The 17,546-nt window shown below is 41.6% G+C and overlaps 1 protein-coding gene and 1 long non-coding RNA gene across 2 annotated transcripts; one reads left to right on the forward strand and one right to left on the reverse strand.

Annotated features, from left to right (window-relative positions):
- On the forward strand, nucleotides 1-2,058 carry tcap (titin-cap (telethonin)). Its single transcript, XM_061748398.1, has 2 exons — nucleotides 1-247; nucleotides 1,008-2,058. Exons 1-2 carry the CDS (start codon nucleotides 99-101, stop codon nucleotides 1,396-1,398), a joined length of 540 nt encoding a protein of 179 aa, XP_061604382.1. The 5' UTR covers nucleotides 1-98; the 3' UTR covers nucleotides 1,399-2,058.
- LOC133465509 (uncharacterized) lies at nucleotides 1,724-17,546 on the reverse strand. Its single transcript, XR_009784645.1, has 6 exons — nucleotides 17,072-17,546; nucleotides 15,440-15,559; nucleotides 13,496-13,564; nucleotides 11,703-11,858; nucleotides 2,771-2,849; nucleotides 1,724-2,683 (listed from the first exon to the last, which is right to left on the reverse strand). It is a non-coding gene; the product is annotated as an uncharacterized LOC133465509 (long non-coding RNA).

The raw sequence follows: 17,546 nt of genomic DNA on the forward strand, positions 1-17,546 counted from the left end.
TCAGCCCTGACACACCGGGACCAAGGCACAGAGAGGAGGCCAGCTGGAGCATCGCCACACCTCATTTAAAGTGCATCGCAGTTGATCTGAGATTCAAGATGCCGGTGTGTACCATCGTGGAGAAGTGTAACGGCGCGGTGGCAGGAGCGGAGCTGTCCTGTAGCGTCCGGGAGGAGAACAAGGCCCAGAGGGAGAGCTACTGCGCCGACTGGAGGAGCATCAGCCTCAAGACTCAGCCTGAGGAACGGTGAGAGCTTTGGACGTTTCCTTGCTTTTTTTTGTTGTTTTGGGGTCAAATAAGACCACATTTTGAGGGCTTGTCCATACTCAAAAATAGGGTTGCAAAAACGATGGAACATTCACAGGAAGTTTCCAGTAAATTTCCATGGCAGGTTAAGGTGACAGATTTTACAAATGATAAGAATGAATATAAACGTTTTGTACATCTCATTGTTTTAGTCAGGATTATGGTAAAAATATATTTTCCCCAACTTTATTTAAGAGCCAACCTTCAATTTTTTAAATATTATTCCCATAAATTGTCATGAATTCCCATGGAAATTTTCCATCTTTGATCATTCCTGAAATTTTTCAACCTTGTTAAAAAAAACTCTCAGAATGAAATTGGCTTGGTAATGTTGCTAAAATGTCTGGAAAAGACAGCAGTCTTCGTCAAAGTTTGATCAATATTTCAAGGATTCTCAAAGGTTTTTGAAAAATAAGCCACCCGGCATCAGTTTCCATTGGGTGGATATGTCTTTCAATAACAGGAGGCACAAATAAGAGCAGGTCAGCCATTTTGGGTGAATTCAAGGGCTTTGACTAACTCCTCGAGAATTCGCCCAAATGAGCCCCATGCAGAAGCAGGTATCCAAGACTGATAAACTACAGATCAAATAATAACATCAATTGCCAGTCCTTTTTTTTGCCCTCCACCATCAGATATTTTAGTTTGAGGCTTCGCCAGGTGAGGGCCCCTTCGTTGAACTTTTGATTGATGCCCCCAGGAAGACGGTGAACATGAACGACGCCTACCGAAAGGAGACCCTCAGCCGGCAGTGGAAGACCTCCCCTCTTACTCAGTCCTGCCCGTCCGGCGTCCTGCGCGTGGGCACCGTGGAGCGTGGCGTGAGGGAGCACCAGCTGCTGCCCAAGCGACACACCCTGCCCTTGCCCATCTTCACCCCGGCCGAGCTGGGCGTCCGGCTGGGCCGCGGCGCCCCCCACGCTCCCGAGGACTTGCGGCCCTTCCCGACGGTGGACGGCGCCTGCCCTGACAAGAGGAGCGTGGACGACATCACGCGGGACCTGCCGCCCGTCAAGCCCACACTCATGGAGTTCTCCAAAGCGCCCAAAGCCCTGGGGCGCTCCATGTCCCAGGAGGCCCAGCGAGGGTGAAACAAATATGGACGACAGGGTGGATGATGAACGTGCATGCACTTTTGACATCCTGAGCCCTCTTGTTTTTTTTTTGTTTTTTTCCCTGATTTGTAGCACTGGCTGTTGTAAGCCAGCACGGCAAACAAAGACATGTTTGTGTTCTTCATGGGACAGAGGGTAATAATTCTAAGTATCGACTGCACTTTAGTGATAGGCACAATGACACAACAAGTGACAAAAAGCATAGGAAGGAAGCGTCAAACCGAGCACACATTTGACATTTTTACAAAACCAAAAAGTCACATATTCAGTAGAGAAGCAATGATGTGTGGTGGTAGTGGAGGAACATTTCAGGAACTATTCTGTCTTTCACTATATGTTGCTGGCTGAGATGGATGGACATACAATTAGAATATTTCGAGCAAATAAGCATTTTCGATGCAATTAGACACGGTTGTGCTCTTAGTGGGACGGAAAAACTTCGGTAGTCAGCATCAAGTGAAAGATGGACGGAAGAGTAAGTGGTTCTGAGAACATTCGTGCGTGATATAGTGTACATACAGTACTTTTGTGTCTTGTTTGTGTGTCCTTAGACTGAGGGGATGTTATTTAAGATTAGCTGTGATTAGAAATGTACATGTTTGAAATTGTGTTTTTAATAATAAAATCCGAGCTGGACATTCTGGTATTCGCTCTTTACTCGCAGTGTCGTGACTATAAATGGTCGAATTAACTCTGCAAGTCGCCTCATACACAGCAAACACAGCACAAAATGCACAACACAATCTTTCAAAAACAAAGGGCATAACAATTGGACGATTTCACATATTTCCGTATACACCGCACATCCGTAGACTCGGCTTGACTTTGACTTAAACGACACGTGACTTGGCAAGTCATCGTTCCGGTTTACGAGAGCTTCAGTTAGCTACACGACATTACCACTATGATTTATTTGAAAATAAATGAAGTTAACTGCAGACTTTCAGCTTTAATTTTAGGGTATTTTACATCCAAATCAAGTAAAAAGGTGTACAAATTATAACAGTTTGTATATATGCATCCCACTTTTTAAGGGACCCAACGGTACCGTCTGTTAAATTAAGTCTTTCGTGCCGTGCCCGTGGCGATGGTAACTAGGTGACGTGGTTGTGGAGATGTTGCAGGAACTCCCCGCCGCTGGTGGTTGTGTGTCCAGGAAAAACGGCTGGGCAAAAGTCGCACACGTGAGATTGCAGCGTCACGTCGGACATCAGCAATCTGCCTGGAAGACTCGGGAGGTCAAAGCCAAGGAACAGGCGATCTGCAAACACAACACATTTTTACAGGTAAATATGGGAAACAATGTGTTGGTGCAAATAAATGCTGTCCCCTGATGTGGTTCATTTACCCTCCTTGAGATCTCAGGCGAACAAACTCCTGGTAAAGTTCTCTGTATGCTGCCTCCATCTTACATCATCAGTCTGCAGCTGTGGAAAAATTAATTAGATGAGGGTTTTAACACATGTATTTATGTCACCACAGTCCATGGACAGAGCTACATTTAGACATAATAACACGTGAACAAACATATGCCTAATATGTGACAAACATATTGGCATAGCTGGTCACACCTACAGGAAGTGAAAACTAATTAAAATATAGATCTTGTTCCTCATTTGCTGGACTATACGAGTTTCCACTATTGTAAGACTTTTAATAAGTTTATAGTGTAGCATTTAACATAACATAACAGTGCTCAAATGCATGCTGGGATGAGGTTGTCATCAAACACCGTTGAGATGAACCAGAACAGAGTACAGTAGTTAAGAAGTCTATGAAAAGATAATGCTCTTCTAGATTAATGTGCTTCAACATGGTATGCATTGAGTGAAATTGTGCTACACTGGAAGTTTATTTTTTTTAAACTTTACTTTTATTGACAACACTTATTTTTTTATTCTTATATGATATACTGTAATTTCTCGTGTATAATGCGCACCCCAAAGTTGACCTCAAAATTCTGGAAAACCCTTCTACCTATGTATGTATAATGCATTTTTACAATGCATGATTTTGCATCAAAGTATTTTTTCAAAGAATTATTCTGAAGTTAAGCACTTTATTTGAACATGTAATACTTGAAACAGCGTCCCTTCCAAATAAGTATGTGTGGTCCAAACAGTGACAGTTTGCTGTTGTGTGATACAAATGATTCAAAATCACAAATTATGATTTAATGGGTTTTGTTTTATTGATTCAGAATTGAAATTATGATGAAACAAAATATTGACATTTTCTCAACTGGCACGCTGCCACAAGTTCTCATCCTGTTCGCCAGGACCGAGCGTTCAAAACATTTGACAGACATTACTTCATTTTTCTGCCTCTGTATAATTATTGAGTGTAAATTTTTCATTATCAGACTAATGAAATGTATTCAAATTATCAAGAGTTCAAATTAAAATTTTCTCATTCCAATCCGTGACTCAACATTTAAATAACCTTTATCAGATTTGGCAGTTGAGCAACATACTTTCCCAAAGATGCTGAGCTTTTTCCCCAAAATGTACAAAATGTTACATTTCTCTTGCCTGAGTGGGAGCTCAGCAGCCTAAACCTCCGATCCAACTTTTATCTTTGAAGCATTCACATGCAAGTCTCCAAGTGAAGTGATATTTTTAGTTTTAACAGGATAAATCAAGCCGATTGTATTCAACTGAGCCAAGTGAGCCTTTTGTCAGTTTGAGCTGAATGGAAACATTGAAGCTTTTTTATTTTAAGAGGCGGGCGCGATAATGGAACAGAAACAAATACGGCGCCTACACTTTATTTGGATGGCGACATATTGTAGCGTGAAGATGGCCTCCGCCCACGGAAGTGTTTTTCTGAAAAATTGGTGTTAACGAATCGGCAAGAGAGCCTCTTCCCTTTGCATGGCTGCCACTCTCCTCGCTCTCTGTGATATTAATAAACTAAACGCCGGCATGGCATCGGCGTGTTCTTCCCCTTTGAGCTCTTAATCCCTGCTGTGTTATCAGGGGTCTCAATGTGCTCGCCCCTCTTGAAATGAAGCCCGGCCAGCACACACCGACGCCTGCCGCCGTGCTGCCGACTGCTCCCAGTGGATAGCAGGCCACATGGAGAGGACGATGATGGTGATAGTGATCATCGTAACGCAAAACACCCTTATCTCAAATCATCTTTCCCCATTGAAATGAAAAGAAATGCCATGAAAATGTTTTTTTTTTTGTAAATGGGAAATTTATATGTGCTCTGCGATTGGCTGGCGACTAGTTCAGGGTGTACCGAGATAGCTGGGATAGGCTCCAGCACGCCCGCCACCCTCGTGAGGAGAAGCGGTACAGAAAATGGATGGATGGAAAAAGACACTATAATATGATACTTCATTAAAACATAAGTAGTGCTGACCAAAGTGACACTTTCTTTCATCATTCTGGTGTGCACTCCTTGACCACGAGGGGGCAGTATAAGACAGACATTTGGATATACAGGAAGTCCTCGAATTACGACCCACTCGACCTACGACGTTTCGACTTTACGACGCCCGTGCCTCGTCCGCCATTTTGTCTCCAGCACCATAGTGTTTCTGCTTAGCTAGTGCATAGTGCTTGTCTGTGTTGTTGCCCCAGGAGTATTTTTGCCTTTTCCGCCCTCCTTTTTTCACACTCTCAGCAGTAATGGTAAGTACAGCATCTTATTTGTTTTATTTTAACGTATTTTAGTTTCTTTATACGAAGTGTTAACCTTTCCTGCTACGGTCGCCTGACCGTGGTCGGGAGACGCAGGGGTTAACTCCCTTCTCACGTTGCGCAGCTGAGCTGGGTGGCGGCAACAATCCAAGCACGAAGCACCGATTTGCCGCTTTAATGGCTTTATTAGCTCCTCTGCGCATTCAACGTCAACGGCTCCTCCGCTAATCGCTACTCTTCCCCGGTCGCCGTCACTACACTTGCCACTGTACACACTCGCACCTGCGCGCACTCCTTCCTCCTTCACAGTCCCGCCTCACTCACACATCGACGCACACTGAGCTTGCTGTCACAATCACGTGGGACAATACCCGTAACAGAAGTATTTCGACGTAAATTTCGACTCTCACGGTGAAATCCGACTTACGCGGAAATTCGGGTTACGTCGCAAGCGTAGGAACGGAACTCGTTCGTAAATCGAGGACTTCCTGTATACATAACATGTATGGCAACAGAAGATGTCACGACTCTTCAGCAGTCGTATTAGTCTTTATTCGCAGAGGGCAAAGAATGTTATTTTGCCCCTCTACATGTGCTGCTGCATCGTTCATGTTCAAATAGCCGTTGTTTAAAGGGTTAACACAGCCGCCTAGATGCTAATCGTTAGCCCGTGACTACGTTGTTTCCTATTATGTTAGCATGAAGATTAAGCAAGCGGACTAAAGGCTAAACTATGTGGTTGTTTTAAATACATGACGTTTAACTCCTTGAAGTCTCGGCGCCCTTTGCACAATGCTCATTGCACCGGACTATTGCGAGATGAGTCATTCGAACTGCTCTTAAGTGCTAGAGGACTCTGCATCTTTTTGCACAATTGTCAAAAAACAAATCAATTGTACCGGCATTACCAGATAACTAGCAACCCTTTATTGCTCGGTGACTGTTTTTCTCAATTGTCTTTATGTCTCAAAAGTGTTCTCTGTCAATTGACTCTCTGTTGTCGTACTAGAGACAATTTCTTCCCCATAAATAATTTAAAGAGATAAATGTATTATTTATAATTACTTTAATTATAATTAGTTAACCCAATATTTAATAAAACATCCTACATTTATGGGAAATTGTTTTACCTTGTTGAATTTACAATTAAATTTTACTTATTTAATTAGAAATGTTAAATTAATATTTTTTTATTTTTATGAATTTTCTCTTCATTTGATCATTTTCAAATATATGAATTACTCACAGACATGAAATAATTAAAAAAATATAAAACATACTTTTGTAACCAACCAATTTGAAGGGAAAAAAGGCAAAATTGATGCAACAAATTTTAGAGGACTCCTGATCATTGGTTTAAAATCTCGCGGGCCACAATATTAGGTACACAGTACACCTAATGAGATTGTAGATTCAATAATAAAAGTCCCTTTTGATAGATATTCTGAGATTATATAGCTATATATATACCGTACATCTTTATATTGCTGCCCTCTACTGGTCAATTGGGGGTAGCGCACAGTGGCGCTTCTATGATGTAATGTTCAAGAACATATTCTTGTTATTAGAGATACACCGCATTTTCTCAAATGATGTCCATCCCTCAAAGAAAGATATTCAAATGAACACGTAAAATACGTAAACTTTCCCATCAGAAAAAAAAGGTCGTAGAAACGTAAAGTGTTGACTGGTTAGCATGTTTGAAACTCTGTTGTCACACATCCCGACAACTGAGACAAATTTGAACATTTGTTTCCCCATCTGAGCCGATCCAAGTCAACAAAGGCCTGATTATCGGATGTCTCGGATTATCCAGTGGTGTGGGGTGTGTTTGAGGGATTTTTTTTCCCTCTCCCTCTATGCTCTATTTGGAAAATGGGGTGAGCAGAAAGTCGTAAATGTTAATCTTACACATTATTCGGGTCAAACATGAGAACGGTCAGGAAAAGCCTCCTAGAACATCTGAACTTTGTTGCATTTGAAAGGGCGGCAGGTGTGTGCTGACTCCCATTTAACATGAGTTTCCATGTGATTGGTTAATTGTGAACACAACCGCATCTCCTGTCATAGGAGGGTGTGCACACTTGTGCAACCGCACCATTTTAGTTGTTTATTTTTACTTCCCCCTTCAAAATGATTTGTTCTTATTTCAATTGAGTTGTACACCTTATATCTCACACTATTGGTGGGAAAAGTTTGGAAATCATTTATCTTGGTCTCATTTTAAAGATAAGATTTTAAAAATGACCACATGTATTTTTACCTCATTTGAAATGATTCTATGACGTTCAATTAATCAATCAGGAATATGTAGTCTATCAAAAGTCCATGATTGTCTATTGCTACAGTCAAATCAATAATGGCCATCTTGCTTCATAAAACATTCAATTCTTCAATTGCGTCTGATAAGCTGCCACCATTCATAATCTTCATCCTGTCAACACTCCTTCCGTCAAATCAGGCCTCTTGTGATGGCGTCCGCCATCTTTAGCGCCATTGTCAAAAGGCGGCGGTGACATCACAGGTAGTCGAGGCTGTTAATTGGCCGTTAATTGCTGTGTGCGTGCGTTGATCCTCCTGATCTCACTGGATTTTTCTTTCTTTTGTGTAGCGCTGCAATATTTAGATTTCTATTGTTTTTTTGTGCGTCTATGTGCCCGTGTGTGACTTTAAAAAGCTAAATTCAGAATCTATTCCAATTGTTTATTTCTATTGCGCTTAGTGGCGATTATCATGATAAAATTATGACCTTCATTATGCGGGGCATTTTTTTTTCATGCTGCGTTGGTTTGATATTGATAAATATCTCCCATGTTGAAACAGTCAAGCTTAAAGTCCAATGACTAATGGTCGATTTCCGTGCTCTGTTTTTTGTTATTACGTTTTACGTTTTAACAGAATGCTCAAAATGTCAGTTTGACCCCAGGCCATCTTACAGTATTTCAATCTCCCTTATTTCCAATGAGAAAACTTTTTAAATGAGCTAAAGTCACATTTCTATAATACAAAGACTTTTTAATGTGAACTGACAAAACTATTTCCTCTAAATGTCTCAAAAAGGCTCCTGCAGTTTCTTTAAAAAGGAAAAACAAAATCCAAAACAAATTTCTTACTGGTGTCACGAGAAACCCATAAAAAGAATAAAACATTTGCAGGTAATGTGACGGGCAGCTCACAGTGTTATGTGAGAAGCTTTTTTTCTGGGTTTGTGTGCAGTGACAGTCGGCCGTTGCCTCCTTGACATGACCGCCGGGACTAATAGGGAGGTTTGTGTGGTGGGGGGATTGCGGCACAGCGAGAAGTCAACGTGGGCGCTGTTGCCGAGGAAGAGATGGGCCTGTAATGAGGCGGTATGCCTGGAGGCTCCGTGGCTCCGAATAAAGTCTCGCTACCTATACTGGAGAGAAGCATCCACTTTGCAGGAGGGGCTGGGGCGTGGGGTGGGGGGGGCACTGGGGGGGGGGGTGGCGTGTCGGGGAGGTCGTTATCTTCTTGTCACGGAACCCAATGCCGCAAAAGACAGGATGCTGTGTAAAACCCAGACAGCAATGATTCGCTATCATTCCTCGGCGGAATTCCACAGACACGCAAAGTGTGCTCTTTTCCTGATTGAGGCTTCGTAAGAAGCTGCAAAAGACACAATTCAAATGTCGCAATGTGCACGCTGATGACGATAAGATGTGTTAACGCTCTCAAGGCTCTAAAGTTGTTTAAGATGGCCTAAGGTGGTTTAAGGCATTTTAAAGTGGTAAGCTAGGATAAAGTGGCCTAATACAGTTTAAGGTGGCCAGTGGCGGTCCTATCTTTAATGGCGCCCTGTGCAAGACCTCCATTTGCCCCCCCCCCCCCCCCCCCCCCTACCAACACACGCACATTGCAGTGAAAAACATTGGAGTGGACCTTATATTTTCTTTCAAATGTATTCAGCTATAAACCAGTGAGAATACAGCAACAACAAATATTATAAAAAGTACTTAAATGATTCTATTAAAATTTATTGCTTGTACAAATTAAATCAAAATTGCACCTAAATAAAATATTACAAATAAACATTTGTTAATGATTAAACAGAAATGTATTGTGCTAAAAAGTTAAATATAACTGAACTTTACTTCAGCAGTCATTCTTTCGTGTACCACTAGAGGAGGGCGCCCAAAAAATTGGGTAAAAATTCATATTCAACCTACAGTAATTATAGTAAAACGAATTATTACCATTAACTCTTGATTTCAAGTCGAAATGTTTTATAGAAATGTGAAACAAGTTCATCCTAGGCTGGTTTAATCTTGAATCTAATTCACATGCTAAGGCCATTAATGCCCCTTGGCCAGTGACAAACGGATAAAGAATGAAAAGCTTTTGATGAACTGTCAAACTGAATTACCGAATGCCAAAATAAAAGGAGGAAAAAACAAAAAACAAAAAAGGTGCATTGTTATTGAGTGAAATCCAGATGATGAAATTAAAAACTATTTTTTTGTGGCAGCAATACGCTTCTGTAGTGGCCAGTAATTGGTCGTCACTCACTTTTCTGCCACATCGATTGTTTACAAACATTTCAAAATGGTCTTTTATGATCTTTTTTATTTTTTTTCCCGACGTTGGGCTGATCGCTTGTAATTGTAGCCCATCTGCTGAGGCGAGAGGTGAGCACAGGTGACAAAAAAAAACCCCAAAAAGTCTGCAATGCGCATATGCATCACACCCACGCACCCACCCAACACGCAACACTCACCCACACGCCAAACGGCCACGCACACACACTCACTCAGTATCTACACACATATTTACAATAGATAAAGTAAAGATATTGTCCTACAGCTTATGTATGTTGGGGTGCTTTGAACGCTTATACGGTAATGAAAGTTTTTAATCGTTTGTGTGTGTGTGTGACCGTATTTTGGTGGTGAGAACATCATAGAAGGCTTCCAGGTGAGCGCTCACTCGCTTTTTTATTCCTTCTGAGAATCACAACGCTATCTTCCCACGGGGGAGGTTTTCAACCTTCGTGTAACTGTGTTTCCAGGTGTGTGTGTTTGCTCCAAATGTGACATGGCTAACAACACATGTATAATAGACAGCTCCAGCTCAGGAGCTCTGCTGTGGCTAACAACACTAATTAGCGCTGTGTTTACATTCCCTGCACTGAGGCTAAATGCCGCAATACCTTTATTGCTCCGGCCCAAACCTGCACAGTAATTTACCATTTTTTTGTGTTGGCTGTCATCTAATGTCTTAATACACACGCTCACAAAGGACAGGAACATAACACGTTGGCCTCCAAGATGGCGACCGAGGCCGTGTCCAGAGGTGTGCGACGTCAAGGGAAAACTATGATAAATGATACGGGGGCCAGAAAACTGGAATGATGGCTCGCCGCGAGTGTGCGTCTGCGTGTGTGTGTGTGCGCCTGCGTCCAGCTCCGTCTAGGATGAGGAACAAACAAGCAAAGTCAATTTAATAGACAGTACAGCACAGGAGATAATTCCTGTTCTGTTCTCCAGCGCAGCCCACGCAGCACACATCAAGGCCTTTGCAATAACGCACGCTTCTTTTTATAGAACACACGCACATGATGCGATTGCGATTTGCGTCACGTCCAGGAATTTGTCTTAAGTTGACCGTCTAAAGTTGTTCAAAGTGGTCTACAGTGACTTAGTCCCTGTAAAGTGAACATGGTAATGTTGAATACATTTGACAAAGAGAAGTGTAATAAGCGTGCCAAATCTGAATGACTGAAAATAATCGGCGAGCGTATAAAATAAGGCTTCAAAATGATGACAAATCGAGACTTCCTCTCAGCTTTCAGACGCTGTGGGCTGAAAACACGCCCCCGCTCAACTTTCATCTATCAATCAAATACTTTTTGTACGTCTAGCATCTTTCCTACCTAAACATCCTTCTATGTTTGAGACGCAAAAATATATCTGCTGAGAATAATATATATCCCACCAAGTCGTGGAGGGGCTTTTCCATGCCGCAACGAGAGGCGCTAGCCACTGCTAGCTTCATGCAAATGCTAGCACATGATGAGAAAGGCACAAATAACCCTTTAAGCAACTGATATTTGAACACAAATGGTGCAGCAACAAATTTTGACATTCCATCTAACAGATCTCACAGTCATATATTCTTTTTCCTCTCCGATGAGCTGAGACGTCCGTCCTGTACAGAGGTCCATTTACAGTATGTCCCTCCGTCTGTCTTGTACTGCCCCCAGGTGGCCAAGTTGGGCAGCAGCACAAAGGCCATTCAATTGTTACAAAAACAATTCTGTTTAATTATGTAATTACTGTATGTTTTTATAAAGTACAATTTTATACCGTTACAAAGTTGTTGTTGTTTCTGGGAACATGTACAGTATACAGTAGGCACAGGAGGCTGCTGAGAAGTGTATAGTCCCACTTCTCTTATATTTCACGGCAGTCACATGCACTCACTATTGGTCATCATGACGGCTAAAGGCTTAGCACGTAGCATTAGCGATCACTTATTTTCATATGGCCTGAGGGGGCAGAGGGGGCGGCCATTACTGGGATGTGCTGCATAGCAAAACAAATATTAAGTTGGCATGCCCCCCCCCCCCCCCCCCTCCCACCCACACACACACACACACACACGCCCCCTCACCTGCACCTGGCCGTTACCGCGTTGCCATGGCAACAGCAGCCCCACAGGCCTCCTGTATGGAAGGAAAGATGACTTTTTAAAAAACGTCATCTTCATGATGATGATGATGATGATGATGATGGATGGTCGCCATTTTGTCACTTGTCACCCTCACAACTATATAAAAAAAAAAAAAAAAAACAGGATCATGTTGAAATACAGCCAGAGAGGCAATAAGCAAAGTATCAATAAAGTGAAGCTTGTTTATCACGGTGCATTTTTCTTCCAGACCCACCCGCAATCGGTGACAATTTTGCGATGTAGAGAAAAGGAGACCATATAAAAAACATCACACATTTAAATCCATTTAAACACACAAACCTGAACGCTATCACTTATTTGTGGCGGTCTAATATGGCCTTAAACTTGCCTATGGGGACCTAAATTTGTTTAAAATGGCCTAATGCCTGGATCAGACAACACGATTCTTGCCCTGTTATTGGCCCGATTTGCTATCGTGAACGATTCTCAAGATCGGGCCCGACATATTTTGTCGGGAACGACAAAACTCCTTGTAGTGTGACATAATCCACAATCAACAATTTGGCGTCGGAGAAGCCCTAATAAGACCAAAATGTAAACTCGAGCATGTTTGATTTTGGGGATATCGTCTGTGTAGCTAACGCTTGGCAGCTAGCACCGTATTCTACCATTTAACCAGTGGCGGTTTAAAAAAATTACTTTTTTTTTTTTATTTATTTTTTACGCGTATTAAATTCATGATTGAACATGATTTCAGGATGGTGTTGTGATAATGTTGGAGGCAACAGTATATGATGGTAATGTAAACTGCGGTCAGGACAGCCGCCACAACGATTGTTCCAAGTACGACGGCCAACTTCAAAATAAAAGCCGTTAATGTCCAATGTATTATTTTTGAGGTTTTTGTAGTGGTCTCTGAGATGACTTAAGGTGGTCATCTAAATTAAAGGTGCCCTAATGTGGTTTAAGGTTGTCGAAGATGTTTTCAAGTTGTTTAGGGTATAGTTCAAAGTTGTTTAAGGTGATTTGTGATGGTCAAAGACATCTGAAGGTGGCCTCAGGTGGTTTAGGGTGGTCTAAGATTGTTGAAGGGGATTTGTGGTGATTGAAGTTGTCCTAAGGTGCCCCTAGGTTGTCTAAGGTGATTTGTAGCGCTCTATTACGTGTCTTAAAGGTGGTCCTCTAAAGTTGTCTAATGTGGCCTAAGGAGGTCTAAGGTCGTTTAAGGTTGTTTGTGGTGGTCTAAGGCATCCTGAAGTGGCCTATAGTTGTCTCAGGTCTTCTAAGGTTGCCTGAAGTAGTCCAAATTTGCGTAAGTGGTGGATAGCGATGGTTTGAAGTGGTTTAAGGTGGCCTCTTTCATGTCATACTGGAAGTTCATTGTGGTTTATGGCCTCCACACCAGGCCCCGTTATTGTTAATAAAAGCCTCAGAGACGTACATCATTCTCCATCTTGATACCTTGCCCTGAAGCTTTATACTTTTTTTTTTTTCTCCAATAGGATCATGGAAGGAGGCACGGCGGAAGACTGGTTAGCACATCTGGCTCACAGTTCTGGGGACCGGGGTTCAAATCCCGGTTTTCTCCGGGCACTCCGGTTTCCTCCCACATCCCAAAAACATGCATAGTAGGTTAATTGAAGACTCAAAATTGCCCGTAGGTGTGAATGTCAGTGCAAATGGTTGTTTGTTTCTATGTGCCCTCCGATTGGCTGGCGACCGGTTCAGGGTGGATCATGGAAGGAGTGTTGCATTTTGTATTTATTACTCACTCTCCGGTGGCCTAAGGCTGTCAAAACAATGTCTGCTGAAGAAAGTCCGCTGTGTCGTCCTTGGTCGGCCTGTGGAACACAGTGGAGGTGCTGTGAGTAAGGGGAAAATGCTAACACCCCCCACCCCACCCCACCTGCCCCCCCTCTCCGCCCCCGCCTCTTGCTCTTTTGGCAACTAGCAGAACAAGCTTCTGCGCCAGAAGAAGAAGAAGGCACAGGGCTGAATGTCCTTTTCCTCCCTGTCAAGGTGTACAATTTCAAACTGCTCCACTACAATATGCTCTCTTGTTCTTTGTTTTAGTACTTAGTCACGATGTACTGTAACAGTGCTTTCTTTACATTTTACTGAGGAGTAGACTACTTTTTTATCTTCTAAATTATTATTTTTTAAATATAAATGATGTAAGACAACATTTTGTGGCAAATGATGCTAAATTTAGTGTCAAAATATTGCATTTTTGTGGTTAAACATTTTTTTTCACTTTTTGTAGTACAAAACAGCATTTTTGTGGCACACTATTGTGTTTTAATGGCACAATATAGCATTTTGTGGAAAATATAGTTGTTGTTTTTTTGCCGCAAAATCTTGTGTTTTCATGGCCACAATAACGCATTTTGGAGCAAAAATATATAAAAAATGTGTGAAAAATATATTGACGAAATATTGTAGTTTCATGGTACAATACTGTATTGAACTTTATGGCAAAACAAGCCATTTTGTGGGCAACTATTGTGTTTTCAAGGCACAATATTGCTTTTTGTGCCAACATATAGCATTATTGTGGTGAAATATTGTGTTTTCATGGCAGCATAGAGTTTTGTGACGAAATATAAAAAACAACAACAATTAGAGGCATAATATTACACTATGATATTGCAGTTTCATGGCAATATTATGTTTTCATGGCACAATATAGCAAAATAGTTTTATAACGTGATAGAGCATTTTGTGGAAAAACAGCATTTTTGCTGCACAATATAGCATTTTCTGGCAAATTACAGCATTTATATGCCACAATATTACATTTTCCTGGCACTATAAATGAATTTGTGACAATATGGGGTGTCAAACTAATTTTTGTCGCGGGCCACATTGTTGGTTCGGTTTCCTTCAGAGGGCTGGTATGACTGTGGAACCATATACATGTTTAATCACCTCATCATATTACATATACACAACAAATTGATCGATAACTAGTTTTGAAGTCAGAAGTCAAGGATAATAGTTTGTTCAACTATTGTTCAAGTTACTGAAAAAGGGGGTTTGGTAACCGAAAAATACTTGCAATATCTCAATGTTATTATTTATTAAATATGACTATTGCCCTTGTGAGGATAAGTGGTACGGAAGATGAATGAATGAATGAAAACATTAATGAAATTTTTAGCAAGAATCAGGGAAGTTGATGCACGTGATTTTCTTTCGTGGCCCACATAAAATGATGTGGTGGACCAGAGCTGGCCCCCGGGCCCTGTGTTGGACACCTGTAACGTAGCATAACACATTACGCACAATACATGATGCTGTGCTCAAGATACCATTTTGTAACACACGATGAAGCATTTTGTGTGAAAATGTTGCCTTTTCCTGACAAAATATAGTTTTCGCAGCATTTGGTGGCAAATGTAGCATTTTAAGCGGCAGGATAATAAACAAAAGTCAAATGAAGTAAAACTACTCGTGCTTTGAGAAGGTGTGACAGACACTGAAATACAGCTCTTTTGCAATGTATCATGTTGGGAGAATACAACAATAAATGGCAATTTCTCAATGTTGTTGCTTTAAAGAAACGATTAAGATTGAGCTGGATTCATGAGATGTGTGTGTGTGTGTGTCATTCATGAGATGTGTGTGTGTGTGTGTGTGTGTGTCATGAGATAACCCCTGTCAGGTTTTGGCGACGTCTGAATACAAAGTCACTGAGATGAAAAGAAAGGCCTCACCTGCAGATAGTGTTTGAGCGGCGAGCATTGTTGAGGCTGAATGGGCCCGAGAAAGGCCACTCGGTCCTGGAGGGAACCGCGTCCACACCCGGAACGAACCATTTTGTGTGTCCGGCCTGCCTGTCAAAAAACACAGGAGGGAATTAAAAGCAGTTTTTCAAGGGAAAAAAGGCCCGTAGGGGTTCTTGAACTGCTTTTCAGTCATCCCGTTTGAATGCCAGTGCTGCTTTAATGCTGCTATTCTTGACACCATTATTACACCTGCGCGAAAGGTCAGCGGTGAACCTTCTTGACAAGCAAATGTACTTGCAAGCACAGTTTGTGTGTATGTTTTTTGTTGTTGTTGTGCAAAACACTCCATGTCCTCTTCTTGCCCTTATCATAATTAATAACAACACATCAACCTTTTGTGGCCCGCTCGGAGTCATGGGAAGATAAAGAATATTTTTTTCCCAATACACTCTAATTAATGCACTTTGAAACGTCTGTGTGTGTCTGTGAGTGCGTATGTGGTTTCTGGATGGGCCTGTTCCCTTTGGAAATTAACTCATTCACTGCCAACCTTCCCAGTTAACATGGATATTTGACTTCTAAAGCCGTCAATGGCAGTGAATGAGTTAAAGGCAAATGTATTGTTTGGCGTAATACTGTGTTTTTTTCTCATGGCACGATATAGCATTTTCTGGCAGAATATCATCATATTCATGGCAGCATTTTAAGTGTAGCATTTTGAGGGAGAAATTGCATTTTGTGCTGAAATCTGATTGGTTTTTGTGGTGAAATATGGTGTCCCCTAGGAATAATGTAGCATTTGTGTGGCAGAATATTGTGCTTCTGTGGCAGAGTGTCATGCATGTTACACTGTAGCATTTCGATGCAGAATTTTGAATAGCACAATGGAACATTCTCATGTGGAATATTGCATTTTTATAGAGACATATTCTATTTCTCTGGGTAGATATCACATTTTCATGGCATACTTAAGTGTTTTGTGGCAAAATATAACAGTTTGGGGGAGATATTGCATGGAGACCAAATTTGCTGCATAGACAAAGGACAAGGGAATGTACTACTGTATTGTATATAATATAATATATCATCCATCCATCCATTTTCTGTGCCGCTTATCCTCACAAGGGTCGTGGGAGTGCTGGAGCATATCCCTGCTGTCATCGGGCAAGAGGCGGGGTACACCTTGAACTGGTTTCCAGCCAATCACAGGGCACATAGAAACAAACAACTATTCACACTCACATTCAGACCTACAGGCAATTTAGAGACTTCAATTAACCTACCAAAATGCAAAACACCGGGCCATTGCTTGAGTTTCCAAACACTGCTTTGTACATGTGATGTACCGCTGCACACTCACATCAGCATGGCAGCACCCCAAAAATATGTTCAATCACTAATTGAATATGCAAATTCATAACTGATTAAAATGGAAAGAACACCATCAAAGTCCGCCGTGGTCACACGGCGACAAAAAGCCTTTAACGTCAAAAAAGCAATCGTCTGTGTTACGTCATCTTCCCAAACTCTTTTTCAAAGCCATGAGCGACGCAAACAATACAACAATGAGCTGATTAAACCCGTGTATCTATAGGCGGAAATGAATCTGCACGCACTTACCTCATATGTGCCATGCGGCTGTCTTCCTGCTGCAACGAAGCATTACAGCGATGGATTTGAACTAAACAAGCCTACTCAAATTCACTCACTATTTTCAGTTATTATTGTCAAAAACAAAAATCCACTCTTTCAATATAAGCCACAATGACGTTGCAGGCTTGCTTGTGAAGGAACCAAGAACAGGTAATAGTATAAGGGAATGTGTTCGTCTTGTGTTGCTGACGTCACCAGACTCACACAGGCTTCGACCGAAATATGGGCGGCCCAAAATCTGGCTGAAATTAAAATATGTCATCAGAAAACGAACTTATAATTACTACTAAATCTATTTTGGGTGGAATATTTTCTGCAGACCTCGTTTTTAAAGTACAGAACTATGGAATAAGTGCCAATGTTCGCAGCATTAGAGAGGTCTTATAGGGAATGAGAAGAGCCACTCTGATTGGACATGATTGAACTCAGCTGTGTTCACGCC

Source organism: Phyllopteryx taeniolatus, chromosome 16 (assembly GCF_024500385.1).
Source record: "Phyllopteryx taeniolatus isolate TA_2022b chromosome 16, UOR_Ptae_1.2, whole genome shotgun sequence".
Taxonomy (NCBI): Eukaryota; Metazoa; Chordata; class Actinopteri; order Syngnathiformes; family Syngnathidae; genus Phyllopteryx; species Phyllopteryx taeniolatus.

Coding starts and splice junctions, on each gene's coding strand:
- tcap (XM_061748398.1), top strand. CDS start 99: ATGCCGGTGTGTACCATCGTGGAGAAGTGTAACGGCGCGGTGGCAGGA. Junction 248..1,007: donor AAGACTCAGCCTGAGGAACG/GTGAGAGCTTTG, acceptor TGATGCCCCCAG/GAAGACGGTGAACATGAACG.